Source organism: Cydia pomonella, chromosome 8 (assembly GCF_033807575.1).
Source record: "Cydia pomonella isolate Wapato2018A chromosome 8, ilCydPomo1, whole genome shotgun sequence".
Classification (NCBI taxonomy): Eukaryota; Metazoa; Arthropoda; class Insecta; order Lepidoptera; family Tortricidae; genus Cydia; species Cydia pomonella.
The window spans coordinates 21,852,971-21,874,793 of record NC_084710.1 but is presented as its reverse complement, the minus strand read 5'-3'; the positions used below and the strand labels follow the sequence as shown (position 1 = coordinate 21,874,793).

General features: G+C 37.2%; 1 protein-coding gene across 1 annotated transcript in view; it reads right to left on the bottom strand.

Moving 5' to 3' along the window:
• The window catches only part of LOC133520849 (angiotensin-converting enzyme), a 63,296-nt gene extending 56,720 nt beyond the window's left edge, over positions 1 to 6,576 (bottom strand). The window contains exon 1 of the mRNA XM_061855535.1: positions 5,944 to 6,576. Coding sequence (XP_061711519.1) covers positions 5,944 to 6,522 — 579 coding nt within the window. The 5' untranslated portion in view covers positions 6,523 to 6,576. The remainder of the gene's footprint in view (positions 1 to 5,943) is intronic.
• Positions 6,577 to 21,823: the final 15,247 nt, after the last annotated feature.

The window sequence follows — 21,823 nt, the reverse complement described above, 5'->3', positions numbered from 1 at the left end:
CTCTAGGTTAAAAATCCAGGGAGGAATCAGTCGAGAGCGTTTGTATGGAAAAATCGCAACTAGGAATTCCTCTTAATATTTCAAAAGCTGTCTACCTTTTGTTTTCAATTGGTTACTTGTCACAAAAATCCCTATTCAGAGTTGACCAAGGTCCGTCAATGGCTGTTATCTGTCAGGTTACAAAAGCGAATCGTTGACAGCCATGACATCCGCACAACAATGGCGGACGGATATTTGGTAAGCTTTCGATTTACTAATCATCGATCTATTGATTTACTAGAGTTTGGTAACAATATTAAATTGATCATTTTCGAAGTTTTGAAAAAGAGAGACAGATTAATGTCTCTTTACAAATTCTATTTAGAATATATTTGGGCCATTTTGTTTAAAGACTTTACATTTTTACACTTTACATTTTTTTTTATATTGAAATTTTTATGCTATAAAATTTATACTCAAAATGACGAGGCTTTTCAATCCCAATAGGAAAAAAATATTTCAGATATTTTCATTCTATTACCATTTTTTACGGAATGGAAAGATCGAAGAAGTATTGAAAAATTTGGAACTTTTTTTGCTCCTATCGAAAGTTCTCGTGATTTTTTGTAGAAATAACATTAAAATTCCCAAAGTAAAAAAAAAAATTACAAAATTAAATTAAATTACCCACCTACACGGCAAAACATTCTAGGTACCACCAACCAGCCAACCAACCACCAGCCAGCCAGCCAACCAAGCAACCAGGGTGAATAGGGACGGGTATAGGGATGGTTGGGGTGTTCCCCCGGTGTTTACCCCGGTTGACGGTATTTATAATTTTACTCGTCATTTACCTATTTGATGTTTTTTCTCAGAATTACATTCTTTCTAGACCCTTCTCAATCGTTTTCAATCACGCAAATAATACCTAACCTATTTATTATAAGCACCAATCATTATATACAACTACATCGGGCCATTCGAACGTGCACCTAACATCTAACGGATATTACAATTATATAGTTATTATAGAGTTGTTCGCATAAGTATTTACAAAGATATATGTAACTTACTACTACAAACCTGCCTCGAAAAATCAAGACAAATTTATGCTCCATTAGATGGCGATATACCGTTCGATATTTAACATGTATCAATGAAAGAACGTAGGTCAAATAGCCATATGTCATCTAAGAGTTTTAGTCCTGTGTCTAAAGATGGCAGTAAATTTAGTTGGCTACAAAATTTACTTTGACAATACGCTTCTATACTCTTTGATTTAGACGCCCGCGCGAATGCTATCATTCATCACCTGATATGAATCCAATACCAATCTAATATCGGTTTAATGTCAGGAGGTACGTTCAAATTGGCTTGTATATATTAGTGCATGATTACGCATAGATCTTTATCTATATTAATTTGTTTCTTACAATCCATAACGTGGGAACCATGATCCATGTATGTACTTAAATATGACACGACTTATTTGTCTTTTTTGTATGGTGACCTTTGGTTTTTATGTTTGTAGGTCGGAATAATGTTTTAATTAGAACTGATTATCAATTGTTTGTCCATAACTCCGGTTAATGTGAGCTGTTTGGAAGAAAGGGTTGATGCGAAGCTTAACCTTTTGAATGCCAAAAACACCTAAAGTCGTCGTTACTAGTCGTGCCCACACCGCCAAGAACAACAACAACTATAGCCTTTTTAGCGATAAGACCGCCTGTTGTTACCTGGTTCTATTTTCTTTTAAAATTTATTTGTAGTTTCACATGTATGTAAAATGTATAATTGTTCGTGCAATAAATAATATTTACTTACATACTTACAATCAAGGTTATTTTAGCTAAACCAAGCATGCGAGTGAAACCAAATGAATTCAGAATTGAGGAGGATGGAATGGGGTTAATAATGCATAGGTATTTTTACAGACCTTCATCATCATACCCATTCATCGTCACAATCTTATTTGTAAAATTTTATTAAAGCTCCATTACAATAATTATTGTAAGTCATTAACTTTTTCGGAATAATTATAGTTAAAATAAGTGTGAACGCAAAGTCAATTGCTATCGCGAGAAAAGTTCATACCTCCCTTAGAAATTACTCCATTTATAATCCAAAGCGTATCTTATCTCGTCTAATCGCAATAATAAAATCAACTTTAAATCGAATAGCGTAAGGTTTACTTTACATAATATCGAAAACAAGATACGAGAATAAGATATGTATTAATATGAAAACATTAGACAATAAGACACTACCGTTTTATTCATAAAGACGTAAATGACATTCTACAAACTGACAATGGATATACGGGAAAATAAACCTTATACCAGAAGCATTTACGTCGAAGTACGTTTGAATCGTACTGAGCCCTGTATAATAATGGCGTAAGCGTCTTGCACTACAATACCTTTTACAAAGAATGTTTTCGAATAAAATCGCAAACCTCGTATCTCCCTTAGGCCGAGTCAGAGGGTTTTCGACTTTATGTGTAGCTCGCTAAAATTGCAAATCTCTTCACAGTAATCTTTCTTTTAAAGAGGTTAGCGACTTTGGCCTACGATTTGGCTGTGTTAAAGTGTAACAATACAGCTCTCTTATCAGAAAAACGGGTGAAGACAGAGGAAACTGGTGATATCGACCATTGTGCCGTGGGAGAACCCGGAAACTTTCCATGAACGCAACTTTGTATGGTTAAATGTATGGCTGAGATCATTACTTAAACATGGTGTGCCGTCTTACAAGTTTATTATGGGTGCAAGTTGAGCTAAATTATAGTAGGTAATTAAAATTTTATTTTCAACAAAAAATATGTGGTAACTTGCAATCTATTCGTAATTTCTGAATGGGAATGATTTATTTTTTAAACTTCACCATTACATTTTCAAAACTTATAAAAATGTATGGATCTTCGAATAAATTGATGGTACCTCTAGGTTTTTCCTTAATAGTTTTGTACATAGGTATTTCTTGCAAAGCGCTTTCTAAGTTGCACATCTAAGTAATTACGAATAATAAACCTCTTTTCATAATGCAGTTATATTTATTTTATTTTATTGTTTATTAATTATGCCTATTTTGTTGTCTCAATTTTCTTTTGTGCTATTTTTATTTTGTTCCTGTAATAATTTGTGTTCTTTATGATGATTTAAACTTTATATTGTGTGTTTTTGCAGCTGCCAAATAAATGATTTATCTATCTATCTATCTATCTTATACTAACTGTAATGTTTATCTTCTCAGGCAATGTGAAAAATCTTTGACACAGATCATTTGGAAAATCAGATGTATCATATTTGATACAATGCCAACTCTTCGTCGATAAACTGGTTGCCTACTTTTTAGAAGACAATATGGATTTTAATAAAAATTAAACATATAATGCAACAAAAATCATCATTTATTATCAGTAAAATGCAATCTAAATCATCAAGTGACTATTTACACATGTAGAATTAATAAATAATGTCTACGGATACCTGATCACATGGTATAATTGTTTCATCCCATAGCGATTCAAAAAATACGAAAAAAAAAATGTGTAAAATAAGTAAAGTAAGGAAATCATTAATAGTAAAAACAAAATAACTTAGGGGCATAGTAATAAATAACATCTATTACTTAAAAAAAAAAACATATTTGAGACATTTTTTGCAACCCCACAAGTATATTAAAAAAAATACAAATCATGTAAACCTATTTTGTCGACAACTTTGCAATATAGTAAATGTAATACAAGTATATGTACTTTTCTGAGTTCCCAACAATGTATCAAATATGATACATAACAGTTTCATGTAAAGATTCTGTGTATTCATTGATTTTAAATACGACCAGTATGTAAATCACATATTTATAGCAGAATTATTATGTTAGGTAATAAAGTGAACGTGCTAGATTTTTTAATGTTCCATGTATCACGGGTGCGACAATGCCAAGATAAGGTTTAAGCAGGAGTTCAGAGGTAACTCAGGAGACGGTTCTCAGGCCTACATTAAAATCACGTCATTTCATACGTGTATTGTTTATACGATGATAATCGGGAAAACAAAACGTCGTTAGTTTAATGACTATCCTATTCGTGAATGACATTGTCAGTTGGTTGACGATTTGTAAACCTTATTGTGTATATATAAGGTCCATATTTGAACAGTTAAGTTGCTGTTAGAACATGGCACTAGCATTTCGTTTGTGTCGTTTGTCATACTTATTTAAGTTTAAGTAGTTAAGTTCTTAAATTACTAAACTTTAAGAGGGATATTCGCGGGTCATTTTCCATACAAAAGTGTTTGTAGTTTATGGCGTATTTGGGAATTTTCTATTAGGTAACTAATGGTATGTAAAAAAAAAATAGCTAATGGTTTTTGTGAGATGTGATTACTTGACACATTCTGTAGAGTTAACACGTTCACAGCCCAGTGCCCCATATATGGGTCATGCTGAACTATCTCCACACTGAACTATCTGCCCTGCATATGGGTCACGTAAATATGACCAGGTAGGCTCTGAGATGAGTATAACTTTATACTGCATGATAATATAGGGATAAGTCTTATATAATAATATTTTTGGCTAGCTTGACAGCTGTATACAGAAAATTATTGTTCAAATTGGAGTTCGTGCTTGTTTTTTTCTTAGTGACCCATATGTGGAGCCCGGGACCTGTGATTGAAATAATTAGATTGGACGTACGAAGAAATGCACACATTTAGTATGGAGACTGTTGTTAACGTGTTAATATGATTACCTAATTAATAGAATGACCGCCAATTAATATTACTTTTATTTTTGTTTTGATATTTTCATACAAAACCAATAATGTGAAAAACGTTAAGTATTTCATCATGAGTGAATAACCTACCATGATTACCTAAAACAATTTTGTTTGTATATGTATATGAAAAACTTCTCTATACTCTGTTTTTTTTTTAATTAGCATTTTTATAAATTTCTAAGAAGTAATGGTAATTAACTTTTCCTTCCGAAATGATAGGGTTCCTATGATATCTAATATTGCGGTGCAATAATATGTAAACGACAATACAATGAATAGTTAATCAGATTTAATTTTCGAGGAAAAAAGTTATCACTACTTTTGAGGTTATAAAATGTCTAATCTGAAAAAAACGGACTAGGTAAAAATATTCCAAAAAGCTGTAGAAGTTACAGAAATGTCGATATTTATCTGAGCACATAAACTTATAACTTTGTCAAAGTTATAATTACACCACATACTTACACCATTTTATTTAATTCTCTTCTAAATCGATAAAAAGATGTTTATTAACATTTAACGAAATTAAAAAAAAAATGTGAAAAAAGATCTTGTTTTCACCGTTTTTAACAAAAGTAATATACACATACAAATAAAACGAAGGAAAGATGCTAACTTCTAAAATTGCAAAAAGCCCCGAAGTATATTTTTTTACATGTTTAAATATGAAAAATTTGCATAATGCATTCAGAGAACTTAGTTTGAGTCGCGGGTGGTGCCTATTGTTTAACTAATTGTTTATTTTGCACAAGCTATAAACTTTTTCAATCGTCGCATGCCACTCAAATGTTATCTCAATGAGCAAATTTCACATGAAATCAATTGAGTTCTTTGTTTTATTAACTTTACTAACATCTACTTGCTATGTCCGCGAAAAGTCAAAAAAACTTCCGATTCCCACCTCCCTTGGGGTTGTTATGACTCAACTCTTCTTTATTTTGGCTCAAAAAGTCGCATTCAATGACGACGTCACGACTGTCACAAGTGACTTTAATGTACGAAATACATTGCTGCTCAAAAAATAATCAAAAATGTATTATACTCCGGTTAAAACTAAATAAAAAACTTTCAGAATACTTTTATATCACTAAAACCTACGTCTTTAGTTTAAATTAATTGCGGTTATATAAAAAATAGACAAGAAGATAATAAATGGTAAATAGAAGATAAAGCGTACTCACCGCAGCATGTTGAGTAGCATCAGTAACTTCAGTCTCAAAGTTCCACTGGGCAGCCACATTATTAGTGCACTCCTTCGAAGCCTGCTCGTCCGCCTGAGCGAGAAACTCCCTCACTTGCTGTATATTCACCCTTTCCAATCTATCATCTATCCCGTTCCCTCTTATATCGTAAGGATTCGCTCCAAGATAATTAGGATCATTCCTAGCGAAGCCGGGATCGTTTCTTCTAAAATTTGGGTCATTGTTAACATCTATTCTATCATCATTGTCGTAAGGTCGTCCAGTTGAACTTGGATTCCTTCTATTCCCATAATCCAAGCTTGGATATCCATTATTATTAATATCAGGACTAATCCCCGTATTAAAAGGGGTGGAAGAAACTGGGTATACTCCTGGAGTGCTCGAAACAGGTCGAGGGGTACTATACTGGAAATTATTTGGTGTGCTGGACAGAAGACCGTATCCAAAATTCCTCTGCGTCGAAACTTGGGGTATCGGTGGTAAGTCTAACTGGGGATCCGGAGCCCCTTTAACTTGAAGTACTAATAAAACAAGTAAACAAATGTCTGCGCCCGTCATGTTCGCGTGGTACTGTGCTGGTGTCGCGAAGGCAACTGAGCGTGTGAAGCGGGTTGCAGGCGTGGTAGAAGGACGAGGTAACGATATAATTGTTTAAGCTAATCAAGTATGACAGGGCGATAAATTGGGGGTTAAGTGTGCAAAATGAGATTATTATTAGCTTCAAGGATTTTTGAGGGTCGTGACGTGAATCGTTTGGGATTCGCAACGCGTTTTAATAAAGCAGTGACGCATATAAAGTGCGTATTTATTAAAATTGATAAATTTTTTTGGCTTTCATGGTTCGAAATAATTATATTTAATATGGTTCCTAAATAATAGTTTTTGATTTGAAATCCTCGAAGTTTAGCTATCTTCTACTTTTTTAATGACTAGAAACGAGTTTTTTTCCAGTGGGTTAAAAACGATCGAATAGGCATACATATATGGGTTCAATTACTTCGTTCCAAACAAAAACAAAATTTAAAGTAAAGGCAAAAATAAAAGGACTGCATAGACTTGCGATTTAATTGTAAATATATATTTAACTTGCTTTTATTTTGATATTTATTTTACTGAAACTCAAAAGTAACTGACATACATTTAATTTAAATATTTCATCAATTAATTAAAGAAGCGCTGGTGGCCTAGCGGTAAGAGCGTGCGACTTGCAATCCGGAGGTCGCCGGTTCAAACCCCGGCTCGTACCAATGAGTTTTTCGGAACTTATGTACGAAATATCATTTGATATTTACCAGCCGCTTTTCGGTGAAGGAAAACATCGTGAGGAAACCGGACTAATCCCAACAAGGCCTAGTTTACCCTCTGGGTTGGAAGGGCAGATGGCAGTCGCTTTCGTAAAAATTAGTGCCTACGCCAAATCTTGGGATTAGTTGTCAAGCGGACCCCAGGCTCCCATGAGCCGTGGCAAAATGCCGGGACAACGCGAGGAAGAAGGAGGAGATTTCATCAATTAATTAAATATTGCCTATAAAAGTTGCCCGTAAAAGATTTATATATGATTAAGGCGTAGAATAGAAGTAATAAGTACTCGTAGGCCACATAACTCTGTAGGAGTTAACCTATTTAGTACCTATCTACCTAAGTTTAATTTTGGAATATGTCGAATCAGCTAAAATCGACAATGAACGGTTTATGCAAAATGTTTAACACAAGAATTAACGGGTCGGAATTTTTTCTGGAAAACTCATATTTTTGTATCGAAATTTTCATTTTTCTAATGAAAGTTACGAATATACGCGAATTAGAGCTTAAAAGTTGCTTCATGATAATTTCTATTGTTTCCTGTGAAATTTCCGTAAACTTTCACAACTTTTTGGAAAATTTCAATCGATCCTTAAAAAAAAGCCACATTAATTTTGTATTTAATAGAATCAGGCGTTACTTTGCGGAAATCCATGCTAATTAAAACAAGAGATATTACTTTGCTTATCCGCGAGAAAATTACGTGTTAGTCAATCAGTGCTAACCCGTTATACTTACTTGCGTATTTTTACATGCAATTAATGTTCCCACCCTCCCACCGCAAAAATAAATACGCAAATAAATATAACAACCCACCACCAAAAGTACAAAACTCGACACGTGTTTCGCCTCTCTACGAGGCATCCTCAGGAGATGCTGGAGATGTTGACGGTCTGACACCCGACAACTGACCAGTCAGTCAGTCAGTGAGTTTGGTCAGTTGTCGGGTGTCAGACCGTCAACATCTCCAGCATCTCCTGAGGATGCCTCGTAGAGAGGCGAAACACGTGTCGAGTTTTGTACTTTTGGTGGTGGGTTGTTATATTTATTTGCGTATTTATTTTTGCGGTGGGAGGGTGGGAACATTAATTGCATGTAAAAATACGCAAGTAAGTATAACGGGTTAGCACTGATTGACTAACACGTAATTTTCTCGCGGATAAGCAAAGTAATATTTCTTGTTTTAATTTTGTATTTTTTCATAAATTTTGTGTTATTTCTACTCAGAATGACGAGCTCTTTCGTCCAACGGGATAAATATATGTATACCATTTCACCATATAGGTACTTCGTATAACGGTAACAAAAAGGAAAATTTGAAAAATGTATGACAATTATGCGACATTTTTTCTCCTATAAGCATGAAAAGGCCTCGAGATCCTGACTACAAATAACACGAAAGTGTAAAAAGGTACGTAAGGTCCCATAAAAAAGGTCCTATAAAAAATCGCAAAAAAAGAAACTCTTTTTTCGCAACTTGCACATCTGTAAACTTACTTAACTTACAATGAGCTAAACTTACTTACAAGTTAAAATTTGTATCGGGACCGACATTGAAAATGATAACAATGTTGCCGCCATTATAGAATAGAACATAAAGCGTGGTAATTATTAATTACCAGTGTATCCTCGGCATTGTGCTTAATATACCTGTTAATTGGTATTTTAATTAATTTCATGGGTTTCGGATTACCATGGACATTCACAATTAAGCTTATTATGTTATTAAACGTATAGCTTATTTGTCTGGACCGTAAAGAAGAATTGATCGACATATTCATCAAAATTGGCTTAGTAGCTTCCGCTCCGCTGTTAAAGTACACACGCTACGACTCAAAGTAGGTTTTTTTGTACTACGTCCGTGGCAAACAAGTAAGCAGTCTGCCTAGCCTATGTACGCCTGCAACTCCAGAGGAGTTACATGCGCGTTGCCGTTTGTTTGAGAACAATAACGGAGGAATATTCCTGTTAAATCAGAATTACTTCAGGCCATCATTCGTTTTTTTTTATACTACGTGATGGCAAACAAGCATATGGCCCGTCCGATGGTAAGCAGTCTTCATAGCCTATGTACGCCTGCAACTCCGAAGGAGTTACATGCGCGTTGCCGACCCTCACACTCCGCACCCTCGTTGAACTCTGGCAACCTTATTCACCAGCAGGAATACAACACTATGAGTAGGGTCTAGTGTTATTTGGCTGTGGTTTTCTGTAAAGTGGAGGTACTTCCCCAGTTGGGCTTTGCTCTAGATCTGGAATGACATCCGCTGTGCTGTGCCCTACCACACAAAGCAAGATGACTTTCACAATGCCCACACCTCTCTTTTGGATGTAGTTTAGGGCTTAGGGACGTACCCGGGTACTCAAGATACTCAAACAATAAAAGTTATATATTTTTCTAACGATTTGCTTATGCACATGCAGATATCCGGTACATTTCATGCAATACCTATGTATCCCCTGGGACAGTTTCCAAATGTAAATGAGATTGTATAACGCACTTAACCGTTGCGTAAGTGACGTATGACACATTATGCGTTTACGCAGGTCCCCTCTAAAGGAGCAAGAGGCAATCTAGGTAGTAAGAGGTAGAGAAGAGGTTAGGTAGTCAGCAAACCCCATTAACGGATTTCTAGCCTATAGACCAAATCGACGCAATATCTGTAAGCTGTCATTAGCGTGTTCCTTTCGCTCTGACTTGTTTAGAGTTGGTAAGAAGTAAGAACTCAAGTTTTCAAACTCTAAATTTAAAGAAATCCGTAGTAGTTTTTAAGCGACTCTGCGCTTAATGAACTTTCGAGTATTTTAGTCTCGACTCGATTCCTTTATTGAGCTTTTTAAGTACAGCTTAAAAGGACTGGAGTCCTCGTATCTACTTCGTCAAAAATTTATAGGTTTTATCTACGAATAACACAAAGGAAAATTGTTTTTTTTTTTATGATTTGTGCATAACCCACAAATTTAATGTGGGGACAATCACTGTTTAAAAACTTGAACATAATTTGAGAGTTCTCTTTAAAGGGCTCAAGTCTTTAAAAAAGACTATGGCCTCGATAAGGTGAGCGTCAGGATGGCGGGTGGACCTCAGCATTATTTATAAACATATTGTACCTTCGGTATACCTCAGTGTACCTTTAATACAATCAAGTGTATCTCTCCCTAAAACGAGATATTCAACAAAAAAGGTCCACCCGCCATTCTGACGTCAGGATGACGGGTGGGCCTATGAAATCTTGCATTATACTGCACTAAAAGTATGCAGTTATATTGTACCTGCAGTGTACCTTCAGTGTACCAGTCGTCACAATACAATACAACGGTAAAATCTGCAACAGGCTTCGTCAACTTACTCTAAACGTATACATTAAAAAAAAACTAAAAATAAAAAGCACCCTCTAACTCGCCGCGAGCAGGAAGTGTGCCCAGCAGGCTGGCCACATTTCCCCGTTGAATTGCAATGCTAATTCTTTGGGCAAAATACTGACCAGCCCTTTGGTCACCCGTGGCATCCACAAAACGCGACGCTAAACCCTTATAAAAACGCCGGGCGCTGAGCTCCCATGGCCCTAACGTTTCCACCCCAAAAGACTCAAACACGTAGCCACTACCGAGCGTACTGTATTTGCGCCGTTTGCTATCCTCAGCCGTTGAAGCCGCAGACCAGCACCAGTGCTGGTGCCCGAGAAGTGGGACGCGGCAAAAGTGTCTAGACATGTAGCATCGCAAACCAAAGGCCGCCCCATACTCCAAGGCACCAGCGTCATGCCGTCGGGCCTCTTGCCGTCATCCCTCGCTAAGCCAACAGGCTCCAGTATAGCTGGCACCTTTACACTGACAAGAGCCCTTCGGATGACATCCTTTAAGCTGGCATGACGAGGAATCCGACCAGCACTCCTACTACAAGAGAGGCCATGATGACCAAGGCTATCCACCATGGAGCCACATTGGCATCGATGCGGGACATCAGTCACAGCCCCTACCCGCAAACTAGCAGCCAGACGAAAAGTGACATTATCTAGGAGCGTTCCTATCGGAGAAGGTAGGGCGAGTAACCACTGGCCAGACTCCCATTCCGCAGCAGCAAGAAGACGAGCACGCTCCGCCATGCTAATTGACGTATTAAAAAGATTATTCCGTACAAGCTGACAGATCGGCTCGTCCCACTGCCTTTGCGAGCAAAGGTTGGCAGGTAGTTCGGCGTTCTGGAAAGACAATGACCATACATTTTTGGCTTCAGCGCAGTGTGCCGGCCCTAGATCCCCAAGTGAAAACCCTAAAATTCCCCCTATTAATCCCTGCGCGCTATGCACCGAAGCCAAAAAAGCAGACACCAGTATTTTGCAGCCCACTAATAACCCCCGTGCAAGGCAGCCTATTGCGACGGACGGGTAACTACGGAACCCTACAGTGAGCAAAGCCCGGTATGCTCGTGGCTGGTTTTTTTTGTGTAACATTTCGTAACAAACGCACCTTTTCGTCGCCCAAACAAAGCAGGCCACGCCGCGGTCATAAACCTGTCACGTTCTATTTGTTGGCGTTATCATTACTTTCACCTCTTTTCTTGGCGTTATCTGTTATGGCAGTGTTTAGGTACAGTCAAGTGTAAAAATATGGATGTACACATCTTACTCAAAAATATGTCCCATAGCATCTTATTCCATTGTAATAAGAGCGTAGTACCATATTTATGAGACGATTTATTCGATACATATTTTTGCACTTGACTGTAGGTGTAGCAGGTCAGGTATTGTTACCTATTTTTGAACCTAGGCGTTTTTTTTTTTATTTATTGAATAAACAAACAAGTTACAGTCTAGAATTTAATACAAGACCCATCGTAGGCAAAACCTTGAGGAGGTTTGTGTGCCGACGGAGAGTTCAGAGAAAAAAGAACAATACATATATTAATGTCTTATATCTAATAAAAAAAAACATTGTAGGATTCTTAGTATAGTAAGTAGCTTGTGTCGTTAGATTTTAAAAGGTGCATTTTAATAACTTTTTTTATATGTTTACCATTTAAGTACATTACACGAATCTGGCATATCATTTAATATTTTAGGTAATATATATGTATACCGCCTAGTGCCATATATGTTATAATATTTGGGTTTACAATATTTGTTTTGTCTCTGCAGACTTTTGAATTCTGTACATCTTTTGTTTACTTTTAGTTTAGTAACATAGTGATATTCTTCATTAGTATGGCTAGTTTACACTTATTTTGAGCGATCTCTTTCAGACAACATTTGGGAAATGGAAACAAATAATTTAATGACTGATACGTGTTACAAAATACCTACACCTCAACTTCTACCTTTATATATATACTTATATATGACGACGGCCGATCGTAAGATCAGGCAGATCGTAATCTTCCTTTGTAATATTTTGACGATAGTCACATGCATACCAATAGATAGATAGGATAGGTTTGTTAGGTCCAGAAAAAGGAGCAGGAGCAGGGCTCCGTCGACTCTGGGATCGAGACAAATAAATTCACGTTTCACGATATGCCTGATCTTACGATCGACCGCCGGCATATAAATAAAATACATACATACTTATAGATATTTATCTTAAATACATAGAAAGCTCGCGATAACCCTAAGCAGGTTATGAACCAACGACCTCCAGCTTTGTAGGCGTCTTGAGCATTGCGAGGGTATCAAGGCAGGCAGTCAGAGTAAAAAAAAAAATTTCACCACACCAATGCGAGAAAATACTAACTGTAACATATTACAATAAATTCAAATAAACGTTATAATATATGAATCATTCAAAATCATTTAGTACCTCCAACTTACAGAAAACCGCAGCCAAATAACACTAGACCCTACTCATAATGTTGTGTTCCTGCCGGTGAGTAAGGTTAACGAGGGGGGGGATGCTAGGGTCGGCAACGCGCCTGTAACTCCTCTGAAGTTGCAGGCGTACATAGGCTACGGAGACTGCTTACCATCAGGCGGGCCGTATGCTTGTTTGCCACCGACGTAGTATAAAAATATAAATTTAAAAGTCAATCCCACCATTCAACATGAGAAAACAAATCATATTTCTTTACCACTCTTATGTATAAAATGCAACTTTTCAATCAGTTTTGAGGTATAAAAAAAGTTTTTACAAGCTGCTTTGGTGAAAAATTAATTATTTTGAGTTTGTTGTCGCGTTGAAAATATGTTTTATAGAAAACTTCGCAAGAAACAGACGTCTCAATTTCGGAAAGGGATTATTTCGTTCTACATAAAATAATGTAAGATAGTACGCAGAACCCACATAATGAATCTTACACACGATAACGTCAGTCATTAATAATCAGAGGGCTTACCGCGAACCACGTTCGACGTGTTGCCTCCCTGTCACACTTACGTACGAATTTACTAGTGCGACAGAGAGATAACACGTCGAACGTGGTTCGCGGTAGGCCCTCTGAAGTTATACACTTCTTAAGAGGAAAGAAGACGGCCGATTGGATATTGGATATTTCTTCTCTGGATATTGACATTTTGGAAAATATTTTGGTATATTAATTTGAAGTATATTAACCATAGCTATATAAAAAAAAAAAACTACATTGACTTTTTTCGATTTTTTGTATTATTATAAAAATTAGGAGCGAAAAACAGATTTCATACAAAAATGCGTCTAACTCTTATAATAACTAAAAATGCGAAAAGAGTCACACGTAGGAGCATAGTTGTTGATATACCTACAACAAATTGTTTCAAAATAAGTAAGTGGTGAGTAAGGTTGCCAGAGCTCAACGAAAGGGGGGCCGAGTTTAGGGTCGGCAACGCGCATGTAACTCCTCTGGAGTTGCAAGCGTACATAGGCTACGGCTTATCATCAGGCGGGCCGTCTGGTCGTTTGCCACCGACGTAGTATTAAAAAAAAAGTTAATAATGTTAACAGTCAGAGAGGAAAATGAGGACTAAGTAATATTATGATTTCGCGCGGGTCCTCCATTTTTAGTCTTAACTGCCTGCTTTTAATACAGTTTACCTCCGAGGTGAGCAATATCTACAGATAAAACAGTAGTAACGCCAAGGTATATTATTATTTAACATTATCACGCCGACAAGCTGCGCCCGCGTCGGTACTTGACGAGAAACTTGCGATATGTTTCTAGAAATGATAATACCGCCCTGCGCGGTATTCAAAATCTTGACTGTAAGAACAAATATTTACTTAATATTCGAAGAATGATTAAGACACGTTTAAGATCTTGGAAAGATACAATACAATACAATACAAATCCTCTTTATTGCACAACCTCTGAAAAAAAAATGTACATCTAAAAAAAAAATGTAAATAAAATGTAGATCTTTAAAAGATCGAAGATATAAATAAATAAATAATAAATATTATAGGACATTATTACACAAATTGACTAAGTCCCACAGTAATATAATATAATTGGCAAGTATCTCAGTAATAGAGCGCGGCGGCACGTCTTTTTTTTACAGTTGACTACAGCGTATCGAAATGAATCTTATAGTTGAGTGGGAACCAAAACATGGAAAGTAAGCAATTATATATAGTTTGGTATACGAAATCTTAATTCAATAATTACTCGAGAAGTAGAAAAATATATTTACACGCCAATACACCGACAATAAGGTCGTGTATTTAAATGCATCTTTTGAAAGTTGGCTTGGACAGATGTTTGTAAACATGGTCGTTATGTACGTAAGCGGTAAGAGCACTGAGCCACCTTAAAAAAAGAGTAAGTTTTGTATATTTGTAACCAAAAGTGACATTTTTGACAGAAATGCACTAAAATGACCTACCTCAAATTTAATTTATAAGTGAAAAGCACTGCACAAGCACTGCCAACGTTTTCGTAGCGCTACGCTCGTAGCCGAACCCAGGCTTTTCCCGTTTCAAAGGAAAGCGACTACGTACAGCAATCAATGTGTTTAGAGCGCTTTCACGTTTCGGCGTTGAGCAAGCTTAGGTATTTTACGCGCTGTGCGAGCTCAGTTTGCCGATCCTTTCTACCACATTTTCCCACTCGCTCACAATAATAAAACAATCTTGATCCTTCGTGAAGCACATTAAAAACAACCATAACATAGTATCGGGGTATTTACCAGCTCCATGCCCTCCCAAGGCGTCTTGACATGCGATACGCAATTTTCCCATTGTACCGTTTGTAACTAATTCCCACGGTAATACGTAAATGTGTGTGTCTGTATCTATGTATGTGTGTAGTGTACTTAATTATGTGCCATACGCATATTGTTTCCAGGGCTCGTAGGCTTTCCTTGTGTTGCAAAATGTACCTCGCTGATGTCTTTTACTCCACCTGTTTCTTATTCCGACTTTTCGACATTTCTAACTAGAGTATGTGCGGAAAGAGGAGACTACCGGCCCGATTCGAAGAATGATTAGAACACGATTAAGATCTTTAAAAGATCGATAACTAAACGACATGTCAAAATTGACGTTTATTTCGATTCCGCTGTGATCCCAATAAGATCTATCTACGATATTTCTAACGTCAAAGTGACATTGGTTGCCCGAATCGAGCTGCTTCTATCAATTATACGACATACAAACGATATCTGAATGAGAACTTATCGTTATCGTATCTCATTCTTCTAATCGGGCCATTATTTAAGGGTATTTAAAGGTGCTTATTTCTACGGATAAAGACGACCGCTTCCCATCAAGTGACCTGTGTGTCACTTTTTAGGGTTCCGTCCGTACCCAAAGGGTAAAGCGGGTCCCTACTACTAAGACTCCGCTGTCCGTCCGTCTGTCACCAGGCTGTATCTCATGAACCGTGATAGCTAGACAGTTGAAATTTTCACAGATGATATATTTCTGTTTCCGCTATAACAACAAATACTAAAAAGTACGGAACCCTCGGTGGGTGAGTCCGTTTCGCACTTTTCCGGGTTTTTTTTTGGTATATTAGGTTTTATGATATATAAGATTTTATCTTGCCAATAGATGGCACTGTTAATATTTTCGAATAAACCGCGCTATATTATCTTTGTTTTACTGCTAATTAACCAGTTATGCTCTCATTAGGTACATTAAAATAGTCATTATAATATGACTGAACGTTTTAGGAATTTCAAGTTAATTATTTAAGAAGATTGTATCACTTAGCTATTGTATTGTTTTAGTCTGTATTTTTGCCCTTTTGTATTGTTAGAGGTCACGGGCAAACACATATCAAGTAAGTTTGACGACCGGTTTGGCCTAGTGGGTAGTGACCCTGCCTACGAAGCTGATGGTCCCGGGTTCAAATCCTGGTAAGGGCATGTATTTGTGTGATGAGCATGGATATTTGTTCCTGAGTCATGGGTGTTTTCTATGTATTTAAGTATTTATAAATATTTATATATTATATATATCGTTGTCTAAGTACCCTCAATACAAGCCTTATTGAGCTTACTGTGGGACTTAGTCAATTTGTGTAATAATGTCCTATAATATTTATTTATTTATTTAAAAACTATTAAGATAACATTAAAATGTTTTAGTATGGGTCTTAGCCGCTTTGAAAATGTAGGTAAAGCGGGACTCCTATCTTAATTATTTTTCGTACTTACAACTATTTTAACAAAAATATCCCATTACAGAGTCGTTTGATCTACATGTGACAAATACCGGACAAGCGCGAGTCGGACTCGCCCACCGAGGATTCCTCACTTTTTAGTATTTGTTGTTATAGCGGCAACAGAAATACATAATCTGTGAAAATTTCAACTGCCTAACTATCACGGTTCATGAGATACAGCCTGGTGACAGACGGACAGACAGGCAGACGGACGGGCAGCAGAGTCTTAGTAATAAGGTCCAGTTTTACCCTTTGGGTACGGGACCCTAAAAATAAATATTATTCATAAACAACTCTCGAAAAGCTCGGCACTGAATTTAATAAAGTCTTACTTACAAAAGGGTTGATGTGAGTGGACAGCGATCACCGGGGTCATTGGTCTCTATGGGTGTACCGCAGGGATCAATATTGGGGCCGTTCCTGTTCCTTATCTACATTAATGACCTGCCTTACCTTGTAAAGACCCACCATGACATAGTATTGTTTGCAGACGATACCTCACTTATTTTCAAAGTCAAACGACAGCAACAAGCTTGCAGTGATGTAAACAATGCTATTTCTAAAGTAGTAAATTGGTTTAATGTTAATAATTTATTGTTAAATGAGAAAAAGACTAAGTGCATTAAGTTTGTTACAAGTCACATAAGGAATGAGCAAACAGGTGTCATTGTCAAGGATGAGGAATTGGAACTAGTAGATAGCACAGTTTTTCTTGGTATAACTTTAGATTCTAAACTACAATGGGGTCCCCATATTGCTAATCTCTCGAATAGACTGAGTTCTGCAGCTTTTGCAGTGAGCAAGATCCGTCAGTTAACAGACGTGAAAACAGCTCGATTAGTTTACTTTAGTTACTTTCATAGCATTATGTCATATGGTATTTTACTATGGGGTAGTGCTTCAGAGATAAATACCATTTTTGTTCTGCAGAAGAGGGCTATTCGTGCAATATATAAAATGTACCATAGAGACACACTTAGAGATAAGTTTAAGGACATTAACATAATGACAGTGCACTGTCAATATATTTATGAGAATATTCTGTATGTACATAAAAACATTGCCAGTTTTAAGAAAAACTGTGAAATACATAATATTAATACTAGAAATAAGCATAAGCTCGCAGTGCCCTTCAGTAGGCTCCATAAAATTAAGAAATCATTCATGGGTAATTGTGTAAGATTTTACTATAAACTTCCTAATATTATAACTGAATTGTCTGTTAGTCAATTTAAAAATTATGTAAAACGTAAGCTTATCTCTAAAGCCTATTATAGCACACAAGACTACATGAATGATGAAACACCGTGGGATTAAGTGTGATTGTAAAGAATGAATTATTTATTGTTATGTTATTAATGATGAAATTGATAATTCAATGTATATATATATACCGTATTTTTTGACATTTAGATTTTATTCTAGAAAGGTTCTAGACTAGTATTTTTATACAATTTTGATGATTGACGATCTTTTTGTGAAATTCTTATTATTAAGTTTACCATATCTATAATAGTTCAATGTTTTTTTTAGAACAATAATAACTGCATCAATAAATTGCTCTGATATTTAGATTAAGATGATATTTGTAAAATTTGACGATTTAAAAGTGCTTGTTGCTAGGCCTATTTGAATAAAGAATATTTTGACTTGACTTGAATAAATATTATAGGGACATTCTTACACAAATTGACTATGTCCCACGGTAAGACAAGAAGGCTTGTGTTTGAACAACGAAATATATAATATACAAATACATAGAAAATATCCATGACTCAGGAACAAATATCTGTGCTCATCACACAAATTAATGCCGTTACCGGGATTCGAACCCAGGACCATAGGCAGGGTCACTACCCACTAGGCCAGATTGGTCGTCAAAAATGTTAAAATAAATAAACATTTATTTTATCACTAGACGAACTTCAGTGCATTGGAGCTAGTAAATAGGTATACACTCAAGTCTAGATTCTCGTACAAGTACTTGACCTTCCGTTTCGCAATCGGCAAGCACTCGTGCGAGTAACTACCTAGTGGTTTTATTACGGCATTATGTGGACTCAATGTAATACCGATTGTTCTGACGGTCAAGTTCACTAGCCACAAAGGCTCACATAATTATTGAACTATAGATCAAGTCATTCGCGAAGACACGTGCCTTGAATCGTAATGTAATTTTATTAAAGGTTACATTTGACAAATCTACGCGTCATCGTGGGTGACACGGAGTATATAGTAGTCGCTAAGGCGTAGGATATGATGGCTCCTCTACACGATGGCCCAGCGTAGGCCAGTCCAAGGGACGCATTTATGCGTTAGAGGGAGCAAGTGATATTGCTATCTCATTCCACTGCATAGCTACGTCCCTTAGACTGGCGTACGATAGGCCATCGTGTAGAGGAGCCCTGAGAGATCTGATAACTATCTTTTTAATACAGTTGCTCAAAAAGTGCTACATTACGTAGCTGTTCAGAGTGCGGAAAGTTTAATTTCGCGAACTAGTGCTTTTTACTTTTCCAGTTGTTCCAATTCATGACTACTTATTGATGAGTGTTAATGTTAGTTTCCTTTAAAAGTCGTAATCAACACCTTGACGACACCTCCGGCCAAACTAACTAACTCGACAGAAATGAGTGCCTTTCATCCCTTGGTTAACAATCTACTATTTTGTATCTTTAGGTTACAGCCTTCAATCGAGTACAGGGTTACCTCAGATGATCTTACTGATCATAAGTATTCGCAGGGCACAGCACAGCGGATGTCATTCCAGATCTGGAGCAGAGCCCAACTGGGGAAGTACCTCCACCTTACAGAAAATCGCAGCCAAATAACACTGGACCCTACTCATAGTGTTGTGTTCCTGCCGGTGAGTAAGGTTGCCAGAGCTCAACGAGGGTGGGAGGGGGTTAGGGTCGGCAACGCGCATGTAACTCCTCTGGAGTTGCAGGCGTACATAGGCTACGGATACTGCTTACCATCAGGCAGGCCGTATGCTTGTTTGCCTCCGACGTAGTTTAAAAAAAAAGTCTACATTCTTGGTTTAAATAGTTCCCATAGTTATCTCATGATCGTGACCATCTTGAATCTAATATGCATACATATCTATATAAATGGAACAAGTATTTTGCTCACCTTCAAGCTACAAATGACACATAAGTCTTTGATAAGGTTTACCAATTGTCAATTAACAGTGTGGATACACAGATTTGTGGACCCGGGTATGTCCTTAAACTACGTCCACAAGAGAGGTATGTACAGCACATCGGATGTTATTCCAGATCTAAAGCAGAGCCCAACTGGGGAAGTACCTCCACCTTACAGAAAACCGCAGCCAAATAACACTAGACCCTACTCATAGTGTTGTGTTCCTACCGGTAAGTAAAGTTGCCAGAGCTCAACGAGGGGAGGGAGGGTTGTTAAGATCGCAACACGCAAGTAACTCCTCTGGAGTTGCAGGCGTACATAAGCTACGGAGACTGCTTACCATCAGGCGGGCCGTATGCTTGTTTGCCACCGACGTAGTATAAAAAAAAAGATGCCTGCCAAATAACAAAAGTGCGACGAAAATTGGAATCATGTCAATTTTCTTTGGTAGTAATAAAGTAATAAATTAAAAAAACCAAAACACCCACACACACACACACACCACATTCAGCACCCGGACAGGGAACCTGTTAATCCATTGCAATAAGGTGAAAAAAATGTATCACCCATCATGAGGCCTGTAACATTTTGACAGATGATTTAAACAGCGTCTGTACGCGAGGAAAGTCGTCATTGTACAACCCAATGGACAGCCATTAAAAAAAAAAAGAAAGTATACATATATGCTTACCAATATGAAAAGGAACAGGACATACAACTGGCAGTCTTATCGCTAAAAGTAATCACACACTGAAGCTTTCTCGAGTGCAGCCTACAATCGGTATTGGATACGGTCACATCACTATAGCGCGGCAAGGACTGACAGATGAGCACCGCGGCAATGGCGGCGCCGTAGTGGCGTTTCCCAAGTTATGTCTGTTTTTATTGTATTAAATCCTTTATTTGATGATGACTGGTGTATTTAGTTTAACAATACATATTATGGCATATTTATGAACTCGACTGTACAAGCCCCACCCACCGTAACTATCCGCTTTTCCCGTTTTCCAGTCTGCTAATCTTACGTTTTGATACATTCAAGCGGCCGCTAGCGGCCGTTATGAAGCTCAAAAGTGATCGAGTTTTGTAGTCTGTCTAATGTTCTCACCCTCCCACTGCAAAATAAATACGCAAATAAATATAAATACCCACCACCGAAAATACGAAACTCATCAAATGTTTATATACGTAGCTCTGTTGCGCACTTGAATTATCTTTAAGCGTGATTCTAGATTCATTCTAGATCTGTGGTATGGACAAATGTCCTACAACAATGATTATGACTTTACTCCCAAGCTTAGTCAACAGTCAACAAGGTATTTAGTATTCAGGGAGTGCCTTATATCATATAAATAAAACTGTCAGTACGTCCGTGCTATGTATGATGTTTTGAAACTATATGGAAAATTCTGGTCACACTTTGACCTAGGTGGTGTGGGAATGTACGTTTATTTATTCCGAATATGGTACAAAGTTGTTGACTATCTAAAATGCGAAAACTAAAAGTAATGACAGCGCACACTTTGGAATAAAATCCATATTAGGGCGTACGCTAGCTGGCGCGGTTGCACGGAGCGGGTGAGCGGGTTAACGTCTGTAAAAAAACTGTATGAGCATCGCAAACTGGCGCGGATGCGTGCGATGGATTTTACCTACAATGGCACCCGCGTGTGTGCGCCCGCTTCGTGCACCCGCACCAGCTAGCGGACGCCCTTAGGTATGCCAGATGTCGCCCTTAAACTAACCTAACCTCAGTGCAAAACTAAATTCTACAAATACCACCTTACAAATGTGCTCATCTGGGGACATCGAAACTGAATACCTCCCGAATTATTTTTC